The sequence below is a fragment of the Gossypium hirsutum genome, chromosome A12 (genome assembly GCF_007990345.1).
Source record: "Gossypium hirsutum isolate 1008001.06 chromosome A12, Gossypium_hirsutum_v2.1, whole genome shotgun sequence".
Lineage (NCBI taxonomy): Eukaryota > Viridiplantae > Streptophyta > Magnoliopsida > Malvales > Malvaceae > Gossypium > Gossypium hirsutum.
In genome coordinates this window covers 21,463,161-21,489,397 of record NC_053435.1, presented here as the reverse complement: position 1 = coordinate 21,489,397, position 26,237 = coordinate 21,463,161, and the positions used below count along the sequence as shown (strand labels likewise).

The window sequence follows — 26,237 nt, the reverse complement described above, 5'->3', positions numbered from 1 at the left end:
TAAAAGGAAAGAGTAAACTCGATTTTAGTTTAGCAGCCTTTCAGATCTATTCTGACAAATGCGCTCCTTCGTTCAACTTAATGCTTCTTTGGCTAAGGAGTTCCTAATGTGGTCGACCAAAGAATGCTTTTGACAAAGCTTATGTTAGTTAAAGGATGGAAAGGGAAATGGACGACTATGCAAGGGGAAGGAAAAGGGAAACAGAATATAGAGAAAATGCTAATGAGAGAAGATAAATGAGTTATGAAAGATCAGGGATGATTTGAGAAGTGATAGGTGCTTGGTATTTATAAGTGAAGGTAAGGGGTAGAGTTTGGTAAAAATAGAATTTAAATTCCTTCCTTTTCTCTCACATATAGCTGGCGACAATTCATGGAAAAGGGGATAACTTAGTCTCCTCATTTTGAATTCAAACCAAGGCTATTAATAGCTATAGGGTGGACAATTTCAATAGCAAAGTTGTTTGGCTGATTTCTGATTATTTTCCAACTATAAGGACCTTCAATTAAATACCCCAAAGCTTGCTTTTGGGCAGCCATCTACTTGTATCGAAACTAGGCCTTAATTCTCCCTTGTTGGACAATTTCTCAATCCAATAATTTAGCAGCCATATCCATCTTTTAGCACATCTTTTACTGGGTCAAATTATCAACCTCATGACCCAAGTTACATGGTCTTGCCGTCTACATAAATTTATTTGTGCATGTCCATGTTTCATTCACATTAATCACATCTTCAATGGTCTTCCTACATGTGAAAATTCATTTATTAATAAATTAACATGAAATAATATAAAATATGTACAAAAATCATGTAATTAAGCAAAATTTCACATATGTTATAAATTCATTCCCAATATTACTAATTAAGTAAAATTCACTTATTTTAATAACAATTACTCAAGATGAACATATTTATTAAGTAGAAAGGTGATAAAAATATATAGAAAAACCCTATATAATTTTGAGTTTACACTAACCTAATCATTAACATCCCACTTATCTTTAATATTATTATAGTTTATTTGAAATGATCCATAATTCAGAGACTATAAGTTCAAAATGAACTACGTTAAAAAAGAGTCATCCACCATCATCCCCAAGGTCTTTAGCCTTGCTGTAATATTAGTCATCTAAATGATATGCTCTTGTATTCCTCTTAACCATCGAACTTCATGGTTTTTCTATAAATGCTCAACCAATGTGTTCATCCAAGTGAACCTTGCCTAGTCATTGTTGATATCATCTTTATTGACTAGATTATGCTCGATTAACCTCATCATTTCTAGATTAAGATAAAATTGAGCAATACCAATTATAAGAACTCCTTCAATTGAAATGCCCCTGATTAGGGTTACATTTTCTAAGGTGGTTGTTTTTTCACAATAGGAAAAGAAAAATGAAAGAATCTTTAGTCTCTACCTTTCCACCATAGCTAAAAGAAACAGTAAACGCATAGGAATATGAGGTATTTGGAGTGTGCCTCTCATTTTCGGACACTTTTAGGCCCTTATTGCTGCCCGTATCGCAGCATAAGAATTTTAGTATCGCAACACCAAAGTTAGCTGGCAACGTCATGATGAGAAGCTTTCCGACGTTGTGACAACGGATGATGTTGTGTTTCCCACAAACACTGAGTTTCTTCTCCTAGTTAAACTCTACTCTTTTCCTAGTCGAAATCTAATTAGTCTAAGGATATTTTAGTCATTTTAGACCACGAATTTAAACATATAAAAGGGGAGAATTTATCATTCTTTATATCTTCATCACATTAAATTTGGAGAGAAGATCAAGAGAGAGTTTTGAGAGAGTTTTAAAGGATTTTCGTGTTTTAGCTAGAGTTCTTTGTTTTCAGGATTAGGGTTTGTTTTTTGTTATCTCTATCTTGTACTCTTTGATTATTTGCTCATTAATGAAGTCTTCTTTTTCCCGTGGTTTTTTATCCTCTTCATTGGAGAGGAATTTTTCCATGTAAATTTTGTGTGTTTGATCTTCTCTGTAATAGCCCAAAATTGGGTCTAGTTGGAACAGAGATTTCAGGACCACAAAATTCGAGATAGAAATAATTATTTTATGATTATTTTGAGGTCTATGATATGATTTCATGATTGTGTGAAAATTTCGTGAAGAAATTCTATGCATAAAGTGCTCAATTTGAAGTTAGGGACTAAATTGAATAAGTTGCAAAACTTGCATTCTAGAAGTTTTTAGTATGAAATTGCTTTGAAATATTAATTAGGAGGTCTTAAATAGAAATTTGACCAATTTCTAAGTGATGGACAAAAATTGGACATAGATGGAATTTTTGAAAGTTTAGTAAGGAAGGGCATTTTGGTCATTTGGTAATTAAAAGAAATAAAAAGGAAAATAAAGCCAAAATTGACTCATCTTTCTCATGGAGGCCGAAATTAGCATGGTGGAAGCCATGGCTAGGGTTTTCAAGCTTTCCAAGCTCAATAGTAAGTCCGTTATAACCCCGTTTTTCAAGTTCTTTACATTTTTGGAATCCCGGTAATTTGATTAAGCTTATTCTAGCAATAATTTAAGCTAGGGTTCATATTTTGAAAAATAACCATAGGTGAAATGTGTTTATTTTGTTGTTTTATAATAGAATAAGAGGTTTTAAATTATGTTAGACTACTTGTGCTACTCGGTTTTGAGTGAAAACGAGTAAAAGAGCTTAATCGGTAAAAATACCTAATAGTCATAAGTATATGTTAGAGTGAGAATTTGATGCTGCCATAGAAGGGAAAAGTGATCAGCATGTCATTAAACATAAGAATAAGGGATGAAGTTTAATTCCCGAGCCTGGGGGCAAAGTGTAAATATGCAAAAGTTTAAGGCAAAATTGTAATTTTTCCAAAGTTTGAGTTAAGGACTATTTTGAATAGTACATTAATTAAATAAGTAAAATATGATGTTTTAGATCCCGAAAAATGAGATTTGAACCTAGAATGAGAGAAAAATTGAAAATTAGGAAAGTTGGTAAAATGGCCGTTTTAGTATCAAGGTAAGTTTATATGTATAATAAGCATTAATTTATGCATGTTTCAATGTAAAATTGATATATTCATTATGATTTCCGAGGTGTTGAAAGTATGTAAGTTGGTATGATAATAATACAGCAATAATGCTGTAATTTATATTTGAAAGTTAAATTTAGTGAATTAATTGAATTATATTAAATTAAATGATTATGGTGCCAAGTTTATGAATTGATTTAAAAATATGTCTATGGTACATGAAGTGCATTGAATTATCATACATAAATGTGATTTCTATGATTATGGATATTATGGGAAATTGTAAGTTCATATGATTTTTAATAAGGCAATGTGTAATTTAATGTTATTGCCTTGATATTAAATGAGATGTAAGTTTATATGTAAGTAATACATCAATATTACTTGTATTATGATATTTTATAATAATATTGGAGATATGTTTGTGGATAATTACTTGATTGGTGAAATTGTTGGAAAAGAGAGAGAAATCCCGGTTGAACCTTCAGAAAGATTGGATGATACAAATAGTATGTAGCTGGGTCACATGTATGGTGCTGAGTGCACATCATGTGTACAAGAGAACTACAAGACATTATGATGTAGCTAGGTCGTATGGGTGATACTATGTGTACACCATGTAGACAAGAGAGCTACGGGATATATGTAGCTAGGTCGCATGCATAGTTCCAGGTGAAGGACACCATGTAGACAAGAGAGCTACGAGATAAATTGGCTAGGTCACATGGGTGCTACTGAGTGTTCACCATGTGTACAAGAGACCCGAACTATATGATGGGTGGAGCTATGTGCTGAAACCACCAAGTATCGAGGATTGATCCGAAGTGTTCAACGGTAGACTCTCTATGTATTGCTTTGTGAGTTTTGTGATGAATAAGTGCAGGAACTTGATTACGTGAATGATGTGTTCATTAAGTGACCAGGATTTGGTGAGGTTATAAACAAGTAAGTTATACATGAGGATGATTTTATGGTGACCTTGTGATCATGGGCCTATACTTGTGATGTATGAAATGTGGTGAAAATGATTTGTGATATGTATGTTAAAACGAGGTTAATACAAAGAAAGTGTGAAAGAGTGAATTAGCAATAAAACTGTTTTGGACAGTACCAGTGACTTGATTTTGAAAAATCACCAAAAATAGTATAAATTGAATCAGAGACTGAATGAGATATCAAATTAAATCTTAATGAGTCTATTTTCATATAAAGAAACAGAGAAAGAAATGGAATTCTATATTTTGAGATATTTATGTTTTTGTGAGACTGGTTCAGAATGATTACGTGATCCCCTGTTCTGACTTTAGAAAATCACAAAATTTTGGATAAAAATAATTAGAGGGTTAAACTTATATTTTTAAAATCCATAATGAGTCTATTTTCAAGATAAATCAACAAGAACATTATCCGAGTTCTGTACTATGAGATAATTAATTTTTAGTGAAGAGAGGTCAGAACTGTCAGAAAGTGAAATAAGGGAAATTTTAATGAATAAATTGTACTAATTGCCTAAACCAAAAATTATGAAAAATTTATGGTGGAAAGATATGTGAGTCTAGTTTTAGGAGAAATTTATGGATCTTAATTTGGAGCTCTGTAGCTCGAATTATAAATAAGTAAGTGACTATGACTCGTGTAGACAGTTTGATGTGAGCATTTATTAGTAAATTGTGAAATCGTACTTACAAGAATGCTATATACATTAAGGATGTGGAATGGAGAGGAGGAGGAGGAAAATAAATATATGTGGAATACATGGAAACTATGGTATATGAAATATTGATGTAATGAAACAAATGATATGTGTTTATAAGAAAACAGAAAGAGAATGATATGTATCATGACATGTATATATATATATGACTAGTCTCAATGTAATGTTTGTTGGGTATAGAGTTGAATTGAAATGTTTCAGGCAAACATGTTATTTTACGTATCTGAATTGTGGTATTTTATAAAGATATGATCTAGTTTTAAATATGAATGCTTGATGATTAAACTGAAGATATTTTGTAAGATGATAATCTTGGTATAAATGTATAAGTGGTACTATATTAAACAAGGTAAAATGAGTATGAGAGACACATGTATGATGACATACAAATGCTATGTTTGTGGTTTAATTGAGAATATTTAATCATTAAATGAATACCATGTTATATGCTTTTGATTTTGTATAAGTTTGTAAGAGATTAAGGTTGACCAAAGCTTGGAAAATAGCCTAGGTATATTCCACACAGGCAGAGACATGACCATGTGTCTCAGCCGTGTATGGAACACGACTTTGGGACACGGGTGTGTGGAGCCTTAAAGCATGAAATTTCCAAGATTTTCATAAGTTCTCGGTTTAGTTCCGAACCCTTTCTAAAGTATGTTTTGGGCTTCGTAGACTCAAATAAGGGACTATGTGTAAGTGAATGAATGTTTTGAAATATGAATGAAATTTTATGGCCCGTATTTTAGTTTAATGTTTGTATGTTTGTCCGGTAACGCCTCGTACCTTGTCCCGGCCTCGAGTACGGGTAAGGGGTGTTACATTCTCTATTTCTTCTTGTTCGTTGTTTATATGAATCAATCCTCAACCGATACTTTATCTACCTTAAAAAAACCCATAACCTCTAAATGCGATTTCAATCAACATTACTCCTCAGTCAATATCGAAAATGTGTCTTGTCCAATTCAAAGTGTTTGATCCTCAACGTAGTAAGTAAACAAAAAAATAATTAATAATTATGTTCAACAATATTTAAAATTGGCTTATAGGTACATGCAAAAGGCATTTAAGAAAAAATGAAAAATATCATTTGAGCCCTACACTAAATTGGCACCTAATTGAGCCATTATTGTTAATCAAAAAAATCAATTAAGCCCTTTGGTTAGTAATTTCCATCTTAGACCACATTAACCATTAAAATCAATTGATCGACCAATCAAATGGCGAACAGATGGCAGCTTATGATTTAATCTTATATTTTTCACATGAAAAATGGTAAACAAAAAATAAAAACATTATTAAAATTATTAAAATATTAAAATTTTATATAAACTTATAAAAATTATAAAAAAATTGAAAAATATAATAACTTATAAATATTATAAATACTTATAAAATTATAATAAACTATAAAAATAATAATAAAAGATAAAGATAATAAAAATAATTAAAAATTTCTTTAATTTTATAAATATTATAAAAAATGGATAAATATTATAAAAACTCTAAAAAATTATTAATAATTATAAAACTTATAAAAACAGCATAAAAACTTATTAAAAAATAAAAATTTCTAATAATTATAAAAAAATATAAAATCATAAAATATTAAAAAATATATATATAAAAATCCATTTATAGGTTCATCATTTTAGAAATTAAACCTCTAAATTCAAAATGAACACATGACATTAGACTAACCATTGGATAATAGGAATAATCGTCAGAATATTTCATGCTAACATATGTTAATATTTGCAATTGTCGGATGATAAAATTTTGATTTAAAAATATCTAATCGTATTAAAAATATTTTATATCATACAATACTTAGAAAACAAATTTCAACTATTTAAGGTCCAAACTACAGGGTTGTACTTAAAAAATTCAAGATAAAAATTTTAAAAGTAATAATAATTTATCAATAACAAATAAAGGGTCCCACAATTTTTGTTTTATTTTTGGAAGATTAAGAACATTTTATTCAACACAAAAATGACCCTAACAATTTGATGAGTATTTTCATTATCCAATAGTTGATTTGATATCATGTGCTCATTATGATTTTAAGAGTTTAAATACTTTATTTTCATAATATTTATTTTATTATTCTATAAATTTTTATAATTTATTAGATTTTTATGAAAATTTTTTATTATTTATAAGTTTTTTATGAATTTTATAAGTTTTTATAAAAGTTTTAAATATTTTAAGTATGTTTTATATGTTTTATTAATTTTATAATTTATTTAAAAATATTATAATTGTTTATCATATTTATAAGTTTTTATGAATTTTTTACAAGTCTTACAATTTTTATAAAATTATACCAATTTTAATGTTTTCTAAATGTTTTTTTAATTTTTAATAATTTTATTAATTTTATGATAAAATTATAATACTAAATCAGAAATTATCATGTGTCACCAACTATTTAGCTTGTTAATTAATTTTAAAGACCAAGGTCAAAAAAAAATCGTTAAAAGGGGACTTAATTAATTTTTTTCTTATTTTCTTATGAGCCTTTTATACCTAATGCCTTAAAGTTTTAATACTAAAATTAAATTAACAATAAATAAATGCTAGCTTAAGTAATAAGTCAAAAAATTCACTATATCCACATCTTCTAAAGCAGTATGATTCTCTTCCCTTGATAAAGTACAATAAAGTTTAAAATTTTAAATTTAAAATAAATAAATAAAAGATTGGGAAGATTTTTGCGATGAGAGGTAATTTTTTTGTTGAATTAAGAAAAAGAAATAAAGAGATAATGGTATTTGTAAGCTCAACAAAAGAATAATTATATAGGATGTCTTCCATTGAATGCATTTATTAGCATTAGTTCTTTTAGATGGTCAAAATTTTAATTAAAGGGGACTTGACATCTAAGGGTGTTAAGGTGTTACATTCATTAGGGTTAAAATTAAATAAAGATAATTTTATGTAACTTGATATTCATGGGTGTTAACCCCTTGAATCTATATTAGATGCGTTCTAAAAAAATGAGAGTTGCATTTCTCATAATCCAACTCAACAGTCATTAATTTCTTGATACACCTACAAAACTGTATTATAAGAAATAACTTTTAAACATAAAGTTAATTCTTTTAGGAGAAGTTTTTAAAATGTCGTTCGTAGATGTGTAAATTTTCAATATAATATCCAAACTCAGTTTGAACATGGTGAAAATTAAATTAACATGTTCACGAACGTTAAACGAACAATGTTCACAAACAATAAATCAAACAAACAATGAAGAATTAAATAAATAAACCAACTAAATTTAAATGTAAAAATAGAGAGAAAATATTATTAAATATTTTTCATAAAAAATATTATGTTTAAATAAATAAGTCTTATAAACAGTTAATAAATGAGCTTGTTCATGAATATAAACGAATAAAACACATCTCTATTTAAACTCGTCCATTTAATAAATGAGCATAAATTATTTGTTTGTTTCTCTTTGTAAACGAACATTATACGAATGATTCACAAGTAGTTCATTGAACGCTCTGTTCATTTACAATCCTAGTTGTCCCCCAAGCAACCGTTCGACCCCTCCACCAAAAATATGGTACCACTTAAGCTCCTTTTATTTTTTAGGGGACGCCTCCTTCAAGAGAATTCTTTGAAGTGTCATTTGTCATGTAGGCAACCAAGCCTCAACAATGGTTGGTATTGTCCTTGAGTCAAGGTTTTATCTCCCTCCTTTGCCTAGAGCCCTAACGGGTTCATAAAAGAGGAGTGTCTTAATTGGTGGAAATACAACAACCTATACAACTTATGGGAGAGGTGCCAATGTAGTGTATAACATAAATGATGTAAATCACTTGTGGTTCAAGTCTCCTCACACATGAGTGATTTACATAATTAATGTTACAGACTATTCTACCACCTCTCTCGTAAGCCTTGCAAGCTATATCTCCACTAATTGATGCGTTCCTCCTCCTTGAACCCTTTAAGACTCTCGACGAAGGAAGAAGACAAAATCCCAACACAGGAACAATATTTATCATTGTTAACTATTCAACCGATTACTCGATAAATGACACCTCCAAAATTTCTCTAAAAAAATAAACCTTCTCAACAATAAATATTTTAATAATTAATTTTCATTCTATTTAATCAAAAACCTCTTTTATCATCAATAATTTAGTAGACAAAATATATTATGATATAAAATGTTTGAAAACATTATTAATACTAATAAAATAAAATAAAACGAACAGAATGACATGCATGGAATTGAGGATTATATTTCATGCATCCATCAAGCCACATTGACCTACAACTTCTAAAGAAATGTTATGTTTACTTGGAAAAAATAGGGGAAGGAATTGCGGTCGTATATGGGGAATTTGAGATAAGATTTGCATAACTATCATGACTCCAATACAAAACACGTGTTCCTAACGTACTCAGCCTGGCGCGTGTAAAGTTGCCTCTCCTGTGCTCTACATCAGCATTCAGCACCATTATTCCCCTTTGCTCCATCTCATCTTAATTAACATATTTAACAATCTAGATCATTTATTTGATGATATTTCCAAAATATCCAAAGAAGAATTACTTACAATTTAAAAAAAAAAAGCTATAAACAAAACAAATAATAAGATTTTTCTATCATTGTTATAAATTTTATTAAATTAAATTAATGCATAAAAATAACTACAAAACATAAGAATTTCTACAACTGACGAAAGCAGTGGCGCCGTACCAGAGAAAGAATGAAGAGAGAAACAGCAGAATTTAGCAGAAGAAACAGACACGAATTTTAGGGGATTTCCTACAATTTTCTTTTATCGGAAAGAAGCTTCATTTTCTTCTTCTTCGTCATTCTGTAGTAAGAAGAAAACCCTAGAAATGTAAAAAGAACCTAAAATTTTAAATTAGTAACAGTACCTAAGACAAATCGCCTCGTCTAAATAAATTAGTAATTGGTTGACATTTTATTCATGGCTTTAATCGAATCCACTCGTAACGTCCTTCCAACGGTTCATCTTTGACAATATCGAAGTTATACCTAAAAACAGTGAACAAAAAAAGAAAAGAATTATTTTAGTTTCGAAATTGCCGTTTGGTTGCTAAGAAAATTTAACAATAGAAAAGAAAATCTAAAGCCCTTTTAAAAGTGCATGTGCATGAACATACTTATCTGCAAACTGTTTCTGAAGTTTTTCCTCGGCAGGAGCAAAGAATTCTTCGAGTTCAGCTTCGGTTGGCATTTTCTCCACCGTTGACCTATGGCGAGAATTCGTCTCTGATGGCCTCGACGTTGAATCCAGGTCTTCTGGTTCAGCTCGGAGCTCATTCAACGGTGTCGTTTCTCTAAAATTAGAATTAACCGAAGAGAGAAAGAAGAGCAAAAGAGTTTGAGCGGAGGTGTATATAAAGAAAAAAGAAAAGAGAATTTAAAACGAAAAAGAGAAAATGAACGACTGCTTTTGAAATTCGAATTCAAGAGATGTGACAAAGTAAGTAACAGTAACTTATATATTAAAATAAAAAATTAAATTAAACTTTACTACATAAAATTATTGTAAGCGCTACCTTTCGCTGCTGCTGAAATGCGTGGACGTTTCAACTTCAATACTCTCATCCTGCGAAAATTTAAAAAAATTCTCGAATTTAACAGCTGCAATTAAAGCAGGAGCAAAACGAAATAATCTGTAAAGACAAAGCCTAGTAATTTTTTTTTAAAAAAAAAAAGGAAGTTTCGAAATTCACCTCCAGATCTGGCAATTCCATAATCCTTTTATCACTCGATTCAATATTGCTTGAACAACACGACACGTCATCATCATGATCCGAGTTAAGGCTCAAACACCGATTGCCGTCACGACGATGGCGATCCGCCAGAATTGTCCGACTTCTTAACTGGATATAAGATGTAGTTGAGGTCGTAGAAGAAGTTACTTTTCTACATTCCTCTTCTTCGTTGCCGTCGTTTAATCTTCTGCGTTTCTTCTGAACACTTCCGGTTGTTGCCACGGCTCGCGTTTGATCTCTGACGTCAGCTAGTTCCATAACTGCAATTTCTCCAATTGTTCTACACTTTCTCCTCATAATTAAAATAGGAAAATAGAAACTCTTGATCTCTCTTTTTTTTTTCCCTTTCTTTGAGAGAGAGAGAGAGAGAGAGAATTTGTTTTTGTTGGTTTCGAGCGTTTGTTTTCTGGTTTTTGTTAGCTTTTGATGATGATGGTGATGGTGAGAGAGGGGAGGGTACATTGAACGGTGAGGATTTCTTTTGCGGTTTTAAAGGGGGTGTGGATTGTGGGTGGATGGTGGTCCATTTAACAGCGACGGGGAATCTGTAATGGGGGACTTTGACGGCGTCGTAAAGGGAACTGTGACGGAATACACCGAACTTTAAACTAATACACAACACGTAGTTTTATTATGCCTCGAAAGATGCTCCGGTACGGATTGATTAACAGAAGAGTAATGTTTGAAAAAGTCGGATCAAGTTCCGCTTATAATTATTATTAATTAAGAAATTATGGCTCGCTTAGACTATTAGTGAAAAAAATTATAGAATAAATATGTATATAAAAAATTGAAATAAAAATAATTGGTTAGTTGAAATTGTAATTTTAAATGTTTAAAATTTATTGTGTAACTGGTCCAAATTTTATTATGATTGGTTTTTTTATTAATTTTATATAAAAAATACAAAAACATTATCATAATGATATAATTTTGTGTATAAAAGGATATTTTAATGATTTCTTAATTTACTTGATGCTTAGTTGATTTGTGATATTATTGAGAAATTTAATATAAATATAGATAGATAATTTTTTAAGAATATTAAATATAAATTTAATTATTTGTATAATCATTTATACAATCAACTCTCTCGCTGCTAAAATTTTGAATGTTATAGAGATATAATTATTATACACTTATAATAATATTTTAGAACTAGATAAGATTTAATTTTTTTTTAAAAATCAAATTAAAAACTATAATATTAATTAATTAGATTTAGATAGTATCTATAATATCAGTATTAAATAAAATATTATTTTACTTGTGGATAGAATGATAAAACTCATCTTTATATTATAAATTCTCTCGAGAAATAATTTTATTTTCAGAAATTTCCATCCAAAGACAACCATATCGAAATCCATTAACATTTGGATTGAGAAGTGCTCGTACTTAAAAGCTCGTAAAATACTAAATCAATAAGATATCTTTATTACATGGAAAGAATATTGTACTCTTAATATATGGTTTAATAATTAAAATTTGGAATGATTTGTATAAAACGATGATTAAATTGTGCTATACTCTATTACACTAATATTGTATAAACAAATAATTAAAATTTAGAATGAAATTTTGTGAATGAAGTAATAAAATATAATTTATATAAAAATATTAGAAATATCAAAATGAAAAAAAAAAGCGGAGAGTGGCAACGACAATACCTTGAATGAGAATACAACACCAAGAAAGTTCGGTTTAAGGGTTTGGAAGAGGATATGAGCAAAGACATGGCCATGGATTTGTCTTCAGTGCCGGCGATGTCCTGGAAGGATAACGTGTTGGAAAGGGGTTCTTTTGATTCTATCTATGAAGAGGATTTTAGTTTCATGGAGGGAGATATCACAAGGTCCACTGTTAATGGGATACCTACGATAAACTTCTCCGAAAGGATACAACATATTCTATTAAGGGATATGGAGATCACAGTGGTGGTGAAATTGTTGGGACAAAATTTAGCATATACCACTCTGCATAATAGGATCTATAGTCTTTGGAAACTCTCACTTCTATTTCATCTCATATATGTTGAGAATGGATACTTTCTAGTCAAGTTTCAAACTAGGGAAGATTATGAGAAGGTGCTTACCAAGGGTCGTAGATTATTTTTGGGCAATACCTCACGATCCAGTCGTGGACTCTAGACTTTAATCCTTTTCAACCCTTCGCCAATAAGGTGAGAAACTGGGTCCAATAAGGGGGTTACCTTTTAGTTCATTTTCGCAGTTTGAAGATGGGGAGACTTAGTTCCTAAGCAAATTGGTTTTCGATGAAGAAATTAAGACAACGATGTTTGATATGAGCCCATTAAAGGCTCTGGGCAGCAATGGGTTTCTTGCCCTTTTCTTTCAGAGTCAGTGGGACCGAGTTGGTGCTTCTGTTTGTGTTTAGATTAAGAAGATTTTTGCAGGGGAGTGTATTGACTTGGAACTGAACAACACCTTAATTGTCATTGTAACACCCCTAGCCCGTAACCGTCGTCGGAATAGGTTAAGAGGCATTACCAGACCTGTAACTCAATTCAGAATATTCATTTAACAAATTTCATCACATTTTAGTAACCATCAATCATTCACATTCAAAATATATTTATATCATACATACAAAGTCTTAATTATGCAATTGGGACTAAATTGATAACATATAAAAATTTTAGAAACTTATAAAATTTTCAACATTTCAAAAACCATACACCCATGTGAACAGGCCGTGTGCTTCACACGGCATTAGACACGCCCGTGTGTCTAAGCCGTGGCAAAACGGGGTAAACATACTGACTTGCACCACATAGCCAGAGACATACCGTGTGCCTTGGCCGTAGTCGAAACTGACTTGGGTCACACGGCCGAGCACAAGCTCGTGTGCCAGCCCGTGTGCCATACACGACCGGTAGACACGCCCGTGTGTCTAGGCCGTGTCAAAAATGTAGGGTATACTGACTTTAATTCGTAGGGTACCTCAGGGAACACACGGCCATGTATAATAACCGTGTGTCACACACGGTTGAGACACACGTCCGTGTCTCTGCCCTTGTGGACAAAAATAGGTCATTTGAAAAGCCAAATTTGCCACCCTAAAACATAGGTACTTACATTCATATTAAACCACAATTATGCAACTCAATTGGCAACCAAAAATAACCAATTCAATATACATTATAAGCCATAACCAAGCTTACCATTTACAATCCAAATACACATTTAATCACATATACAATTCATTCTTCTAACATTTATATATTAAGACTTCATTTGTATAAATCATTCAAATATTACCCTACCAAAACATACACCATTAAGCACATATTTGAAATCAAAATATGATACCAAAATAAGCAAAATCACATGGTCTAACTCATATACAAATTCATTCTCCCATCATGATACCAAAACATAACTATTACTATCCAACTAGCCTATACATGTCATATTTACAAAAATTCACAAGTTCAAAATACCAATCGAAAATTGGATAGTGTGACATGCAACTCCAACTTATCTGAAACGAGCGAGCTAATGAACCCTGTAAGACATAGAAAACGTAACAGAGTAAGCTTATAGCTTAGTAAGCCCGTATAATTTAGAATTTAAACTTACCATTTATAAACTAACAAGCAATAAATAAAAATGCCAACAATTCAATTTAACCATCACCTAATCACAAGTATCCATCACATGTTAGTCATTTAACAAATACATAAAGCCATCTATTAGTACTTTACTTGCATCAATTCTAAAGTCACATATCAACTATTTAGCACTTATAACTTGTAACATATCCGAATAACCACTATTTAAGCCCGTTGAAACTATTAGAACTTCAAAGGATAACCGAGTGAACAATATCAGTAATCCGTCAATTCATCATCATACATGCTCTTTCGAGTCATGGTCAGTAAGCTCCTTCAAGCTGAATAGTGAGCTCTATTAAGTTGAAACGATAAGATCTATTGAGCTAAAAGGTAAGCTCCAATGAGCTGAAACAGTAAGCTCTTACGAGCTGAATCAGTAAGCTCATACGAGCTGTGGTGAGTTCGCAACAAATGCAGGAGCTCGACCAATACGGTAATCCCAGTAACATGTCCCTCGTATCCAATGAATTCACATAGTTCAAACGAGGCTCAGTAACGAATACAATATATCATCTAGGCATTCATATTTCAAGTATTTCAATACATTACAATTTAAAATATAGAAAAGTTTGATTCTAATTATACGAACTTACCTCGTATTTGCTCGGTTAACTTTTGTATACCCATCTACCTTTTGTTTCCCCCGATCAAGTTTCGACATTTGTTTGTCTTGATCTAAATTTATCAAATTCAATATTTTCAGTAATTATTCATTTCAATTTAGTCCCTAATTCACATATATGGAAATTTACATATTTTCCCCCATAATTTTAACTTTTTTGCAATTTAGTCATTTATACATAAAATGGTAAATTACACATTTTTAACCACAATCCACCTTAGCCGAATTCTATATGGTATTATACTAGCCCATATTTTCACTTATTTCACATTTCTAACCATAATATTTCTATCTTTTTCAATTGAATCCCATATGCTCATTTTTGTCAGAATTTACTTTATAAAACTTGTATAACTATTAACAACCATCAATAATCTAACAAGAAATTTCAAAATACCTAAGTATTCAACAATGGAATAACTCAAAATCTGTAACAGTTTCAAAAACGAAGGTACGGGCTAGCTAGATTAAGCTGCAACGAGCTCAAAAACATAGAAATCATTAAAAATTGAGCTAAAACTGTACCTAAATCAAGCTTCTAAGTGTCGAAACCTCAAGCACTAAAAATGGCTGATTTTATTCTCAATTTTTCGGCTTGGAAAAGATGAGAAAATATAAAATGTGATTTTGGTTTCATTTAATATAACTTCATAACCTATTTACCATTTTAACCCTTAAAAATAATTCTATTTACAAAACTACAAAGCCAACAACTCCACTAACTTAATAATGGACTAATAACCACATAAGGACTTAAACTTTAAATTTCTATAGCTATCAAGTACTTTTAACTAATAGAACACAATTTTTTTGCTTTACGCGATCTAGTCCTTTTTACCGAATTAAGCATTCAAACAGTAAAATTTCTTCACGAAACTTTCACATAATAATTATATCATACTGTAAACCTTATTAAAAGAATAAAATAATATTTTAACCTCTGTTTTTGGTTCCAAAACTACTGTTCTGATTTGACTCAAAAACGGGCTGTTACAGTCCTTATTCCTAAAGTTCTGGATCTTGAAAACTTTTTGCAGTTTTGGCCTATATGCTTTTGTTCGAATCTCTATAAAATAGTTATGAAGGTCATTGCTAATTAGTTTAAAGTGGTTTTCCAGGGGATTATTAGCCAAGAGCAGATTGGGTTTATTGTAGAAAATAACACTACAGGTAACATTATTATTGCACAAGAAGTGATTCACTCCATAAAAAACAAGCAGAAGAGTAAGAAATGGTTGGTTGTCAAGATCGATGTAATACCCCATACCCGTACCTGAGACCGGGATAGGATACGAGGCATTACCGAAATTTTCAGAATAATTTCAATTAATTTATATTATTTAGTATTCATTTTCATGTTTCATGTAACATCCTTTTCTTATATTCAATTCAAAATATCATATAAAATACGATACAATACTTAAATTATCATATTTACTTGCTCATTCAGGGTATCCGAACCTACCTGACTAAATTGCAGAAATACCAAGATTTAGGGGCATATTGGTAATTTACCATTTTTTCAAATTTCACCCAATCTTAAATTGATAATTTCATTTAATTTATTAATTTAGATAATAAAACAATTTATTTCCTTCAATTTAGTCATTTTTGACATTTTTACAAAATTGCCCCCTAAAGTTTTACTTTTATTCAATTTAGTCCATGAGCTTAAAACATGCAAATTAGCCATGCTAACTGAATATTCATATATATTTTTTCCTCCTCCTCCTCTCCATTCCACATCCTTAATGTATATAACATTCTTGTAAGTACGATTTCACAATTTACTTATTAATGCTCACATCAATCTGTTCACACGAGTCATAGTCACTCAATTATTTATAATTCGAGCTACAGAGTTCAAAATTAAGATCCGTAAATTTTCCCTAAAACTAGACTCACATATAATTCCACCATAAAATTTTAAGAATTTTTGTTAGCCAATTAGTACAGTTTATTCATTTAAGTTTCCCCTGTTTCACTATCCAACAGTTCTGACCTCTCTTCACTAAAAATTAATTATATCACAGTACAAAACTCGGATAATGTTCCCATTGATTTCTATTGAAAATAGACTCATTAAGGATTCTAAGCATATAAATTTGAGACTCTAATTAATTTTCTCCAATTTTTGGTGATTTTCCAAAGTCAAAACAGGGGAACCCGAATTCATTCTAACATTGTCTCACAAAATTCATTATATCTCATAATTTACAAATCCATTGCTTACACCGTTTATTCTATGAAAAACTAGACTCAATAAGCTTTAATTTCATATTTTATTCATCTTATAATTCGATTTCTACAATTTATGGTGATTTTTCGAAGTTAGTCTACTTCTACTGTCCAATATTGTTTTAGTTCAAGATGTTTATTACCATTTTTCCTCTAAATTTCAAAGGTCATACAATTCAGTCCTTGCTCAATTAGCCCATCTATTAAGCTAATTTTTCTCAATTAACATTTTATTCCATCATTCTAAACTATTACACAATCTTTAAAAATCAGAATTTTAACACTAAACCTTAATTCACAACTTTTTCACAATTAGGTCTTAAAATCAATTTCTATTGAAATTACTTGATAAAATCATCAAACAACAAAATCAAAGCTTCAAATTCATTTTATTTCATCATAAACAGCTAACACTTATCAATGATAGCTTTTAATTTTGTTCATAAAATCAAAAACTAATGAATTAAACAATTGGACCTAATTGTAAAAGTCACAAAAACATAAAAATCTCAAAGAAAAGGGTAAGAATTGAACTCACATATGTCAAAGTATAAAAAACCAGCAGCTTTCAGACCTCCCATGGCGTTTTTGCTGAAGAAAAATGATGATATCTCTAGATTTTTCAAATTTGTCTTGCTTTATATGTTTAATTTGTAAAATTTCCCATTTTGCCCTTGTTTCTCCTTGTCTTTTTTGCTGATTTTCTTGCCCAACCGTCCAGCCCATACAATTTGGGTCCAATTGCCTTTTAAATCCCTCCTTTTTAATCACTTAAACTATTTAATCACAATTTAATAAATTTCACACTATTTTCAATTTAGTCCTTTTTAATTAATTGACTAACCAAACGTTAAAATTTTCTAACGAAACTTTAATACTAACTTAATAACACTCTATAAATATTTATAAAAATATTTATGGCTCAGTTTATAAATCCGAGGTCTTGATACCTCGTTTTCAACCAAATTTACCTGATTAATTCTTCTAAAATCGCAAAATTCATTAATTAAAAACAATTCTTTTAAGTTCGCACTTGGCCTATAATTATTATTTGTTAAAATTTCTAAACATACTCGTCGGATTTAGTGATCTCGGATCACTGTTTCCGACACCACTGAAAAATTTGGCTGTTACAATCGACCTAGAGAAAGCTTATGATCGAGTGCATTAGGACTTCATTGGTGCATTCCTTTAGGCTGTAGGTATTCTGAACACCGTAATGTTATTATGTCAACCATTACGAATTCCACTATGCAGATTTTGTAAAATAGAACCCCAACTCAAAATTTTTAATTGGCAAGAGGTGTTTGTTAAGGATGTTCTTTGTCTCATTAAGTTTTTGTCTTGTGCATGGAATGGCTCGAACATAGCAGTCATTCAGTTATCAACTCTAGACGTTGGGTTCCTATTCGGTTGTCCTGTTCAAGTCCACCACATTAGTCTTTTTTTTCAGATGATCTAATTCTTTTTTGCCAAGCTGAGGAAAGTCAAACCAGGATACTTAGAGAAGTATTGAACACTTTCTGTGATTATTGTGGACATAAGATCAATGCGCACAAGACTAATAACTAGTTTTCAAAAGGAGTATATGATGATATTGGGAGGCGCATTTGCAATATCATCGGCTTTCATAGAGTACAAAATCTTGGAACCTATTTGGGGGTGCCTCTCTTTCATGATAGAGTAACTAATAACACTTTACGTTTTGTAGTTAACAAGGTTCGTAGTAAATTGTAATGATGGGATATCAAGAACTTGCCATTAGCAAAAAATGACACCCTGGCTTAGTTTGTCGTGTTGTCGATCCCCAGTTATTTCATGCAATCAATAATGATTCCTAAAAAGCCTTATGAGGAAATTGAGCAAATGGTTAGGCTATTTATTTGGGGATCTTGAAATGGTGGAAAAAGTTAGTTTTGGTCAATTGGGACACTGTTTGTTAACCTCGGGATCATGGTGGACTTGGTTTTCGAAAGCTGCAAGATTGCAATACTTCCTTTATGATGAGGCTGAGTTTCAGTATTGTGACTGACTCTAATGCTCTTTGGGTCCAGGTCTTACAGGCTACGTATGAGATTTCAAATGGATTGCCTAAAACGTTATCGCGTGGAAAAGGTTCTTTCTTATGGAGAGCCTTCACAAAGGCCTGACCACTTATTCGTGAGAATTTAACTTGGTCAATAGGGATGGAAATAGTATAAGATGTTAGCGTGACCCTTGGGTTCCGAATGTGGGGCCTCTCGCTAGCCTGATTCCAGGTCATTCCATCTTGATATAAACTATCTTTTGAGTGATATGGTTACAGGTGATGTCATTTAAAATCTTGATCTCTTTCGAGTTTGGTTACCTGAGTAGGTGATTTGGAGGATTATTGGGATTCCTCCACCTCTTCTTGTAGCAGGGGTTGATAGGATCATTTGGGGTGGTACCTCGACAAGTTCTTTTTTCTTTAAAAGTGCATATGAGAAACTTCAGGAAAGTACGTGGAACCTGAAAGAGGCGGTATGGCAGGCCTCTTGGAAATTTCAATGACCCTAACCGATTAGGTTTTTTATTTGGCTCGCTTTCAAGCGGCGTCTGTTTATCAATGCTGAAAGAGTACATCGGGGTTTTAGGCATGATATGGCCTATGGAGCATATGGACATGTTTCCGAAGAGGTGTTGGATGTTATTAAAGACTGTACTGCAACAAGGAATATTTAGGATCAACTAATTCTAGTAGAGCGACATGTTAGGTTTTTTTTGGGAAATTTGCAAGAATGGCTTATGTCAAATTTGCAGCATCAGCATGGTTGGCACTTGGGAGATGTGGAGTGGCAATGTCTCTTTAGAATTCTAGCTTGGTGTATTTGGAAGAATCAAAATCTATTCATTTTTCAGGGTGTGTCTTGGTGTTAGTAAAACTATTAAAGTGTCTTATAGTTGGGCAGAGTAGTATGCCTCTCCTAATAGAGGTTCAACAATTGAGTCGCGGGGACAGATTCCACTTTCATTCTTGACAAGTAATTGGGTCTGTTTAAATACTGATGGGTTTATAAAAAATGCAGTCAGTTTTGTTGCAGCAAGAAGAATAGTGCAAGGCTGAAATAGAGGTTGGATTCTTGGCTTCAACAGATACTTGGGGAATTGTTCCATATGCGATGCTGAATTCTGGAGCACCTTGGATGGGTTGATTCTTTTAATAGACCGGGGTTATGATAATGTGTTGATTTAAATTGATAATCTTGAGGCAGCTTAAGCTATCCAGGAGAGCTTTTCAAATAGTTCTAATTCTGCTTTGATCAGGAGAATTCATTAGCTTTTGTCACAGATAATGCATTGAAGTATTTAGCACATATCTAGAAAAGATAATCAGGATGTTGATAGCTTGGTCAAACTAGTTAGTGATAAAAGAGATGATCTATGCTTGTTTGAGGTTTCCCCGTAGGGGAGTGGTCTAGTTTAAGGAGTTAGTTTATTTCTTTTTCACCAAAAAAAATTATATATTATATTACTCAAAATAATGCAAAAATATTTTAATATCGTTTTTTTCTTTTTATATAATTTCTAAATCATTCGTAAACTCTTCTTACCCATATAACAAAAGATAATACACGTTTAATAAATTTTAAAAAAAAACTCAATTCGCTTTTAATATCATTTGTTTAAATGGATAAAAACAGTAAATTCTATGGTGACAGTAATTTCCAGATTTTAAATAAGTACACGCACATCCTAATTAGAGTGCAGTGTTTAGGGTAATAATTTGAAGGAATTTGCAGCGAATGTTGCGACGCCTTGCCCAACTCTACTTGGCCTACGTAGAGGTACAGCATGGTTACGGCAGCTACGGTTTCCCACCACTGGATCCACAACTGCTTGCCTCCATCCGCATGGTCTCAAAATCTCTAAACTAGCTGCCTAATTAACAAGTCAGTTTGTTTTAAAAATCTTCTCGTATTTAATAATCATATTAAATTTTAATAATCTAGAATCAAATAAAGCTCTCACAAAGTTATTATCTCTATTTATAAAACTTAAACTTAAGAAAATTTATTTGAGATGATTCTTAAAATTATACATAAATTTTAATTAATATGTAATTTGATATATAAATTTTAATTTAGTACAATCATACATATGAAACTTTTATTATAATTTATATATATATATGAAACTTTCATTTTGATTTAATTATACACATTTAAAGAAATAAATACATCAAATTACATTTATATTTAATAAATATAATTATTTATGTATAAAATATATAAATATAAAATGATACTATATCAATAATCATATTAATAATTTGTGAGAATTGAATTATATCAAAATTTTATATATAAAATTATATAAAATTACACATTAAATAAAAAATAATGTATAATTTTATGAGTTATTCCTATTAAATTTTTTCCAACTCAACCCGCTATTATTAGAAACTAGAAATGTAAAGATGGTTGGAGTGGTAGGCGTAGACACAAGAAGACATGACATGCATGGGCATGCTCATTTAATAAAGAGCCATAACGGCGCAATAGTTGGGTATATAGGAATGAATTAATGCTGAAACGTGGGAGACGATAATCTTGAATCTTGATGATGCCAATGGAGATTTTGCAATATATAAAGTATTTGACACATTACCATTATATAAATTTATACAGTGAACTTTACAGCTAAAAGTAGATACGAATGATTATTATTATTATTAGTTTTTGCATAACGTTAAATTTAGTCTGTAATGTATATATTTTTTTGGTTAATTTAATTCTTATTTTTTAGTTAAATTTAATTTTTAATTTTTTTAAAAAAGTTAAATTTGGTTGTGAATTCCAATGTAGTAGATAAAGGCATATTTCTGCACGGTCCAATCAATAGTTCAAGTCACACACTCCCATAATCCATTTTCTCCGGGAATCCCCTTCAACTATTCATGTCATATCAAATAAATATTAGAATATTGTTGTAGTTGAAAGGAAATATCCAAATACATGTCTTTTTTTTTTCAATAATCCATTTAATCATTAGCCTTTTTTAAAAAGAGTAGAAATAGTTTTTAATGAGAATACTAATTAAAATGTTTAATTTTTAAATATAAAACTTGTATGACAATCTATTTGTACTTCATATTAATTCTTTTTTTAAAATTGAATTTTGATTTTTTTTATTTCTTATAATTCTTAATTATTTATTGACATGATATATAAAATAAATAGTGTTATGTTAACATGATATGCACATAAACTGTCATGCAAGTTGTTAGCTCCTTCGACTTCACCCACCTTTAATGTATAAATTTATATATTTTTTAATAAATAAAAAAAGAAATATCTCGTTAATAACAACTCATTACAAATGAAATGACCAAAACACCCTAATGGATCATGCCACCAACAAGAAATAGAGGTGAGCAAAATCCGATTCGATTCGAAAAACTCGATAAAAATTCAAATTTTGAATTAAATATTTTGAGTTATTTGAGTTAATCAAGTTATTTGGATCAACTCAAATAAAAAATTAAGTTTTTTGGTTTAACTCGAATATGAATTACATAATTCGAGTTATCCGAAAATCCGAATAAGAAAAGACAAAACTATGTCATTTTGATAAATATTTACCTTTTCTAAAGTTAAGTCAAAACTATTAAGTTAAAAAGGCAAAATTATATTGTTTTGATAAATATTTACTCATTAAATTAAAAGGTAAAATAATTATATTATTTATGTAGTTAAATAATCTTGTACTTCGTATACTAGTTAAATAATCGGTTCATGTAACTGCAACACTGAGTATAAATAATATGATACGTTAACTCGACTCGACTTAACTCGAAATTTTTTTCAATCGATTCGATTCTATTCTATTCGAAAAAAATTCAAATTGAGTTCGGTTGCTAAAATATAATGCATCAACTCAACTAACTCGAATTTTTTTTATTTGATTCGATTCGACTCAATCGAATACTCACCCTTAACAAGAAACATTATCTCTATCTACCAAAGGCAAATTCAATAAGTTGGTGAGCTGGTTTATTACTACCTCCTTACACACGTTTAAAAGAAAATCTAAATTTATATATGGATAATGTACCAAATCTATATAATATATAAACCAGCTTCATAGGAAGCCTTATAGAATAAATAGGGGTAAATTTAATATGCCAACTTCAATTTAATAGTAAAATAGGAATAGAGTTAATTTTGTTTTATTTAAGTAAATATGATTATTGTAATACCTAAATTTTGCCCGTGGTTCAATAAAATCACAGCCCAAATACCAAAACTCAATTAAAACCCAAGATACCCCAAGCCCAAATACAACCCAAAATAAAAAAATAAAAAAATGAAGAAAAAGAAAAAAACCTAACCTCTTCACCCTATGTGCCGCCCTAAACGCCGCCATAGCCCTCTTTTGTCTACCACTTGTAAAAAGAAAAGATAGTAAATAATAATAAAAAATATTGTAACAAGGCTATAAAAGCCATCATAAAACCAAATGTAAAGGAGGAGGGATAAAAAAAACATTGTATTTTCACATAGAGATCAAAAATCCAAAGCAAAAAAAGGTTGATTTTAATTTCTTGTATTCCCTTTGTTCATTTTTCATTTTTGTTATTTTATTTTATTTTCTTTATTTTATATATATATACATAATTGAATTGAATTACTTATTTGAATTCCCTTGCAAACATGTTTATATTTTTCCCTTTAAATCTATTTATATATATCATTTATTCCCCAATTTTAAATTATACTTTGTTTATTTCAAACACTTGCCTATATTATTATTTTTTTATATACAATATTTATATTAAGTTTTATGCTTTATGTATCATGTTAATTGTTGGTAAGTAAATCTTATTTCAAATTATTTTGTATAATTATTGATTTATATTATATAGTATGCCATTCTTATATTCTTTTGTATATTCTTACATAGTTGCATTTATATAATTCATCTATGTTACAACTTGTTAATATGTACATTATTCGTTTTAAAATTTTATATAGGTACACATTACTATTGCTATGCACATAATATATATTATATACATATATACATTTTTTGAATATTGGTTTTTAAATTATTTTGCATAACACTAACTTTAAATTTCCTCTTATAATACTTATTTTGAAGCTCATTTATATGTTAAACTTTATATACTTTATGTATTATTTATTTTTATTTTTATTTATTTTACGATCTATTGTAAATTTTTTGCATGTATTATCTGTTTATGTATATATATATAATTTAGCTACTTTTAAATTGTTCATTCCAAGTTTATATGTTTTAACATTTTTTATTACCTTTTAAAATATTTTTCTTAAAATAGATTTTTATTTAACCATTAGTTAGAAACATTAAATAGTGTATGTGGTAAGATTATTATCATTGGGCATGTTTCAATTTTCGTGTTTGTACTTTTCAAAAAATTGTATAATATATTATTGATATATGTTTTCTATATTTGTTACTTTGTTTTGCATCCCCATGTATTATATTATGATTGAGATTGCCAACCTATTTGCTTGAAATCAACCTATTTGCCTGAAATTATTCATTTCATTTTCTTTACTTCAAATGAATCGAATAAATACGTTGCAAGTTTGTTTCCATAATCACTCCCTTTTAAAAAATAATAATAAAATTTCAAAGCGAGGTAATATTTCGTGTTTGGTAATTCGAGAAATTGTGCCCTAACGTGTTGGGTTTCGATTTTCTGTTTGACCAAATAAATATTCTCTCAAGATTTCGTCCATGTTTTTTTTCAAATTAAAAATAAGGCAATATTTCGAATTTAGGAAATTCAAAAAAATAGTACCCTAACTTACTAGGTTTCAATTTTTCTTGTTTAACCTAAAAAACTAAATATCCTTTTGAAATTTCAAAAGCATGAGTTTTGGAAATTATAAAATGATTTTGTATCGAGGATTTGAAATGTTGTGTCCTATCGTGCTGGGTTGCGCTTTTTCATTTGTTCAAAACAATCAAAGATCCATTTGGAATTTCACTCACGTTTTCTAAAAACTCTTTAAAATGAAAGAAATGTTCGATGTTTGGCAATTCGGGGAATAGTGCCCTATCGTGTTGGGTTGCAATCTCCCGTTTGTTCAAAATAATCGAATGTCTCTTCGGAATTTCACTCATATCTTCCAAGGTGAGGCAATGGTCAATATTTGGAAATTCGAGGAATCGTGCCCTACTGAGCTGGGTATCGATTTTTCGTTGGACCAAATAGTTGGGCATCCTTTTGTTATTTTCAAATTATAAATTTTCGAACGTCGAAATAAGAAGATTTTTGGCAAAGGACTTGGGTTATTCAAATGTTATTAACAAGAACCACATTTCAAAAACATTTTTAATTTTAGACAAAAGGACAGTATTTAATCGATTTGGTACCAATTTTGGGCGTAATGAGGGTGCCAATCCTTCCTCATACATAACCGACTCCCGAGCCTATTTTCTCATATTTTCGTAGACCAAAATCATTGTTTTAGTCAACCAAAATGTTTTATTAAAACAACCCAAATTTCTAGGTGATCCGATCACACCTAAACAAGAAAAGATTGGTGGTGACTCCATTTTCGCTTTCCAAAAAGTCGATCCATCATTTTTAAATCGAAAAAAAACGAAAAAAAATGGTTTCGACAGCTTGGCGACTCTACTGGGGACAATAAGAGAGTCAAGCCACAAAATTGATTATTTTCTGTCCTTTTGTTGAAAATTTAAAATATAGTTTTTAATAGATGATCCTTTTACTTCATTCGTTTTGGTTCAAGTCCCATAGAATAATATTGCATAGCATTGCATGACCACTGTGGTCACACCTTCTAAGTTGGGAGTAAGAAACTATGCTTTCGTGAGGTTTTCACCTCCGCATGGGCTAGTGGATTGCTTCCGGGGGATATCCGTACCTATGATTTCGTGAGATTTTCATTTTCGCATGGTCATAAGGAAATGTATCCCCCCGAGCCAAACTCGATCTATATAAGCCTATAATGGGTAAGGATTGAGGAATCTGCTGGTTCGGGCACCTTATCTCTAGAACTAAACCGCATATAGTGAACCTTAGGAACCATCCTTGGGTAAAGCCGCGCCGAGCCTTAGTACTTACCCGTATATGTGTCATAATAGCTATTATTGAAACTAACCGGTGTTTTGTTTTGTTTTGTCTTTTTTGCATAACATTGCATACTAAAGGAGGCGTTAATCCGTATTTAATTACTAAGTTAGAAAATTTGAC

General features: G+C 30.4%; 1 protein-coding gene across 1 annotated transcript; it reads right to left on the bottom strand.

Annotated features, from left to right (window-relative positions):
* Positions 1 to 9,368: 9,368 nt before the first annotated feature.
* Positions 9,369 to 11,093, bottom strand: LOC107933328 (cyclin-dependent kinase inhibitor 7). Its single transcript, XM_016865517.2, has 4 exons — positions 10,467 to 11,093; positions 10,290 to 10,339; positions 9,891 to 10,067; positions 9,369 to 9,762 (listed from the first exon to the last, which is right to left on the bottom strand). Exons 1-4 carry the CDS (start codon positions 10,968 to 10,970, stop codon positions 9,693 to 9,695), a joined length of 801 nt encoding a protein of 266 aa, XP_016721006.1. The 5' UTR covers positions 10,971 to 11,093; the 3' UTR covers positions 9,369 to 9,692.
* Between the last annotated feature and the right edge of the window lie 15,144 nt (positions 11,094 to 26,237).

Bases quoted from the DNA above. Each gene is read 5' to 3' on its own strand.
- LOC107933328 (XM_016865517.2), bottom strand. From the start codon at position 10,970: ATGTACCCTCCCCTCTCTCACCATCACCATCATCATCAAAAGCTAACA. The intron at 10,068-10,289 runs GTAGCGCTTACA...TTCTAATTTTAG, and splicing joins CATTTCAGCAGCAGCGAAAG to AGAAACGACACCGTTGAATG. The intron at 9,763-9,890 runs GTATGTTCATGC...CACTGTTTTTAG, and splicing joins CAGAAACAGTTTGCAGATAA to GTATAACTTCGATATTGTCA.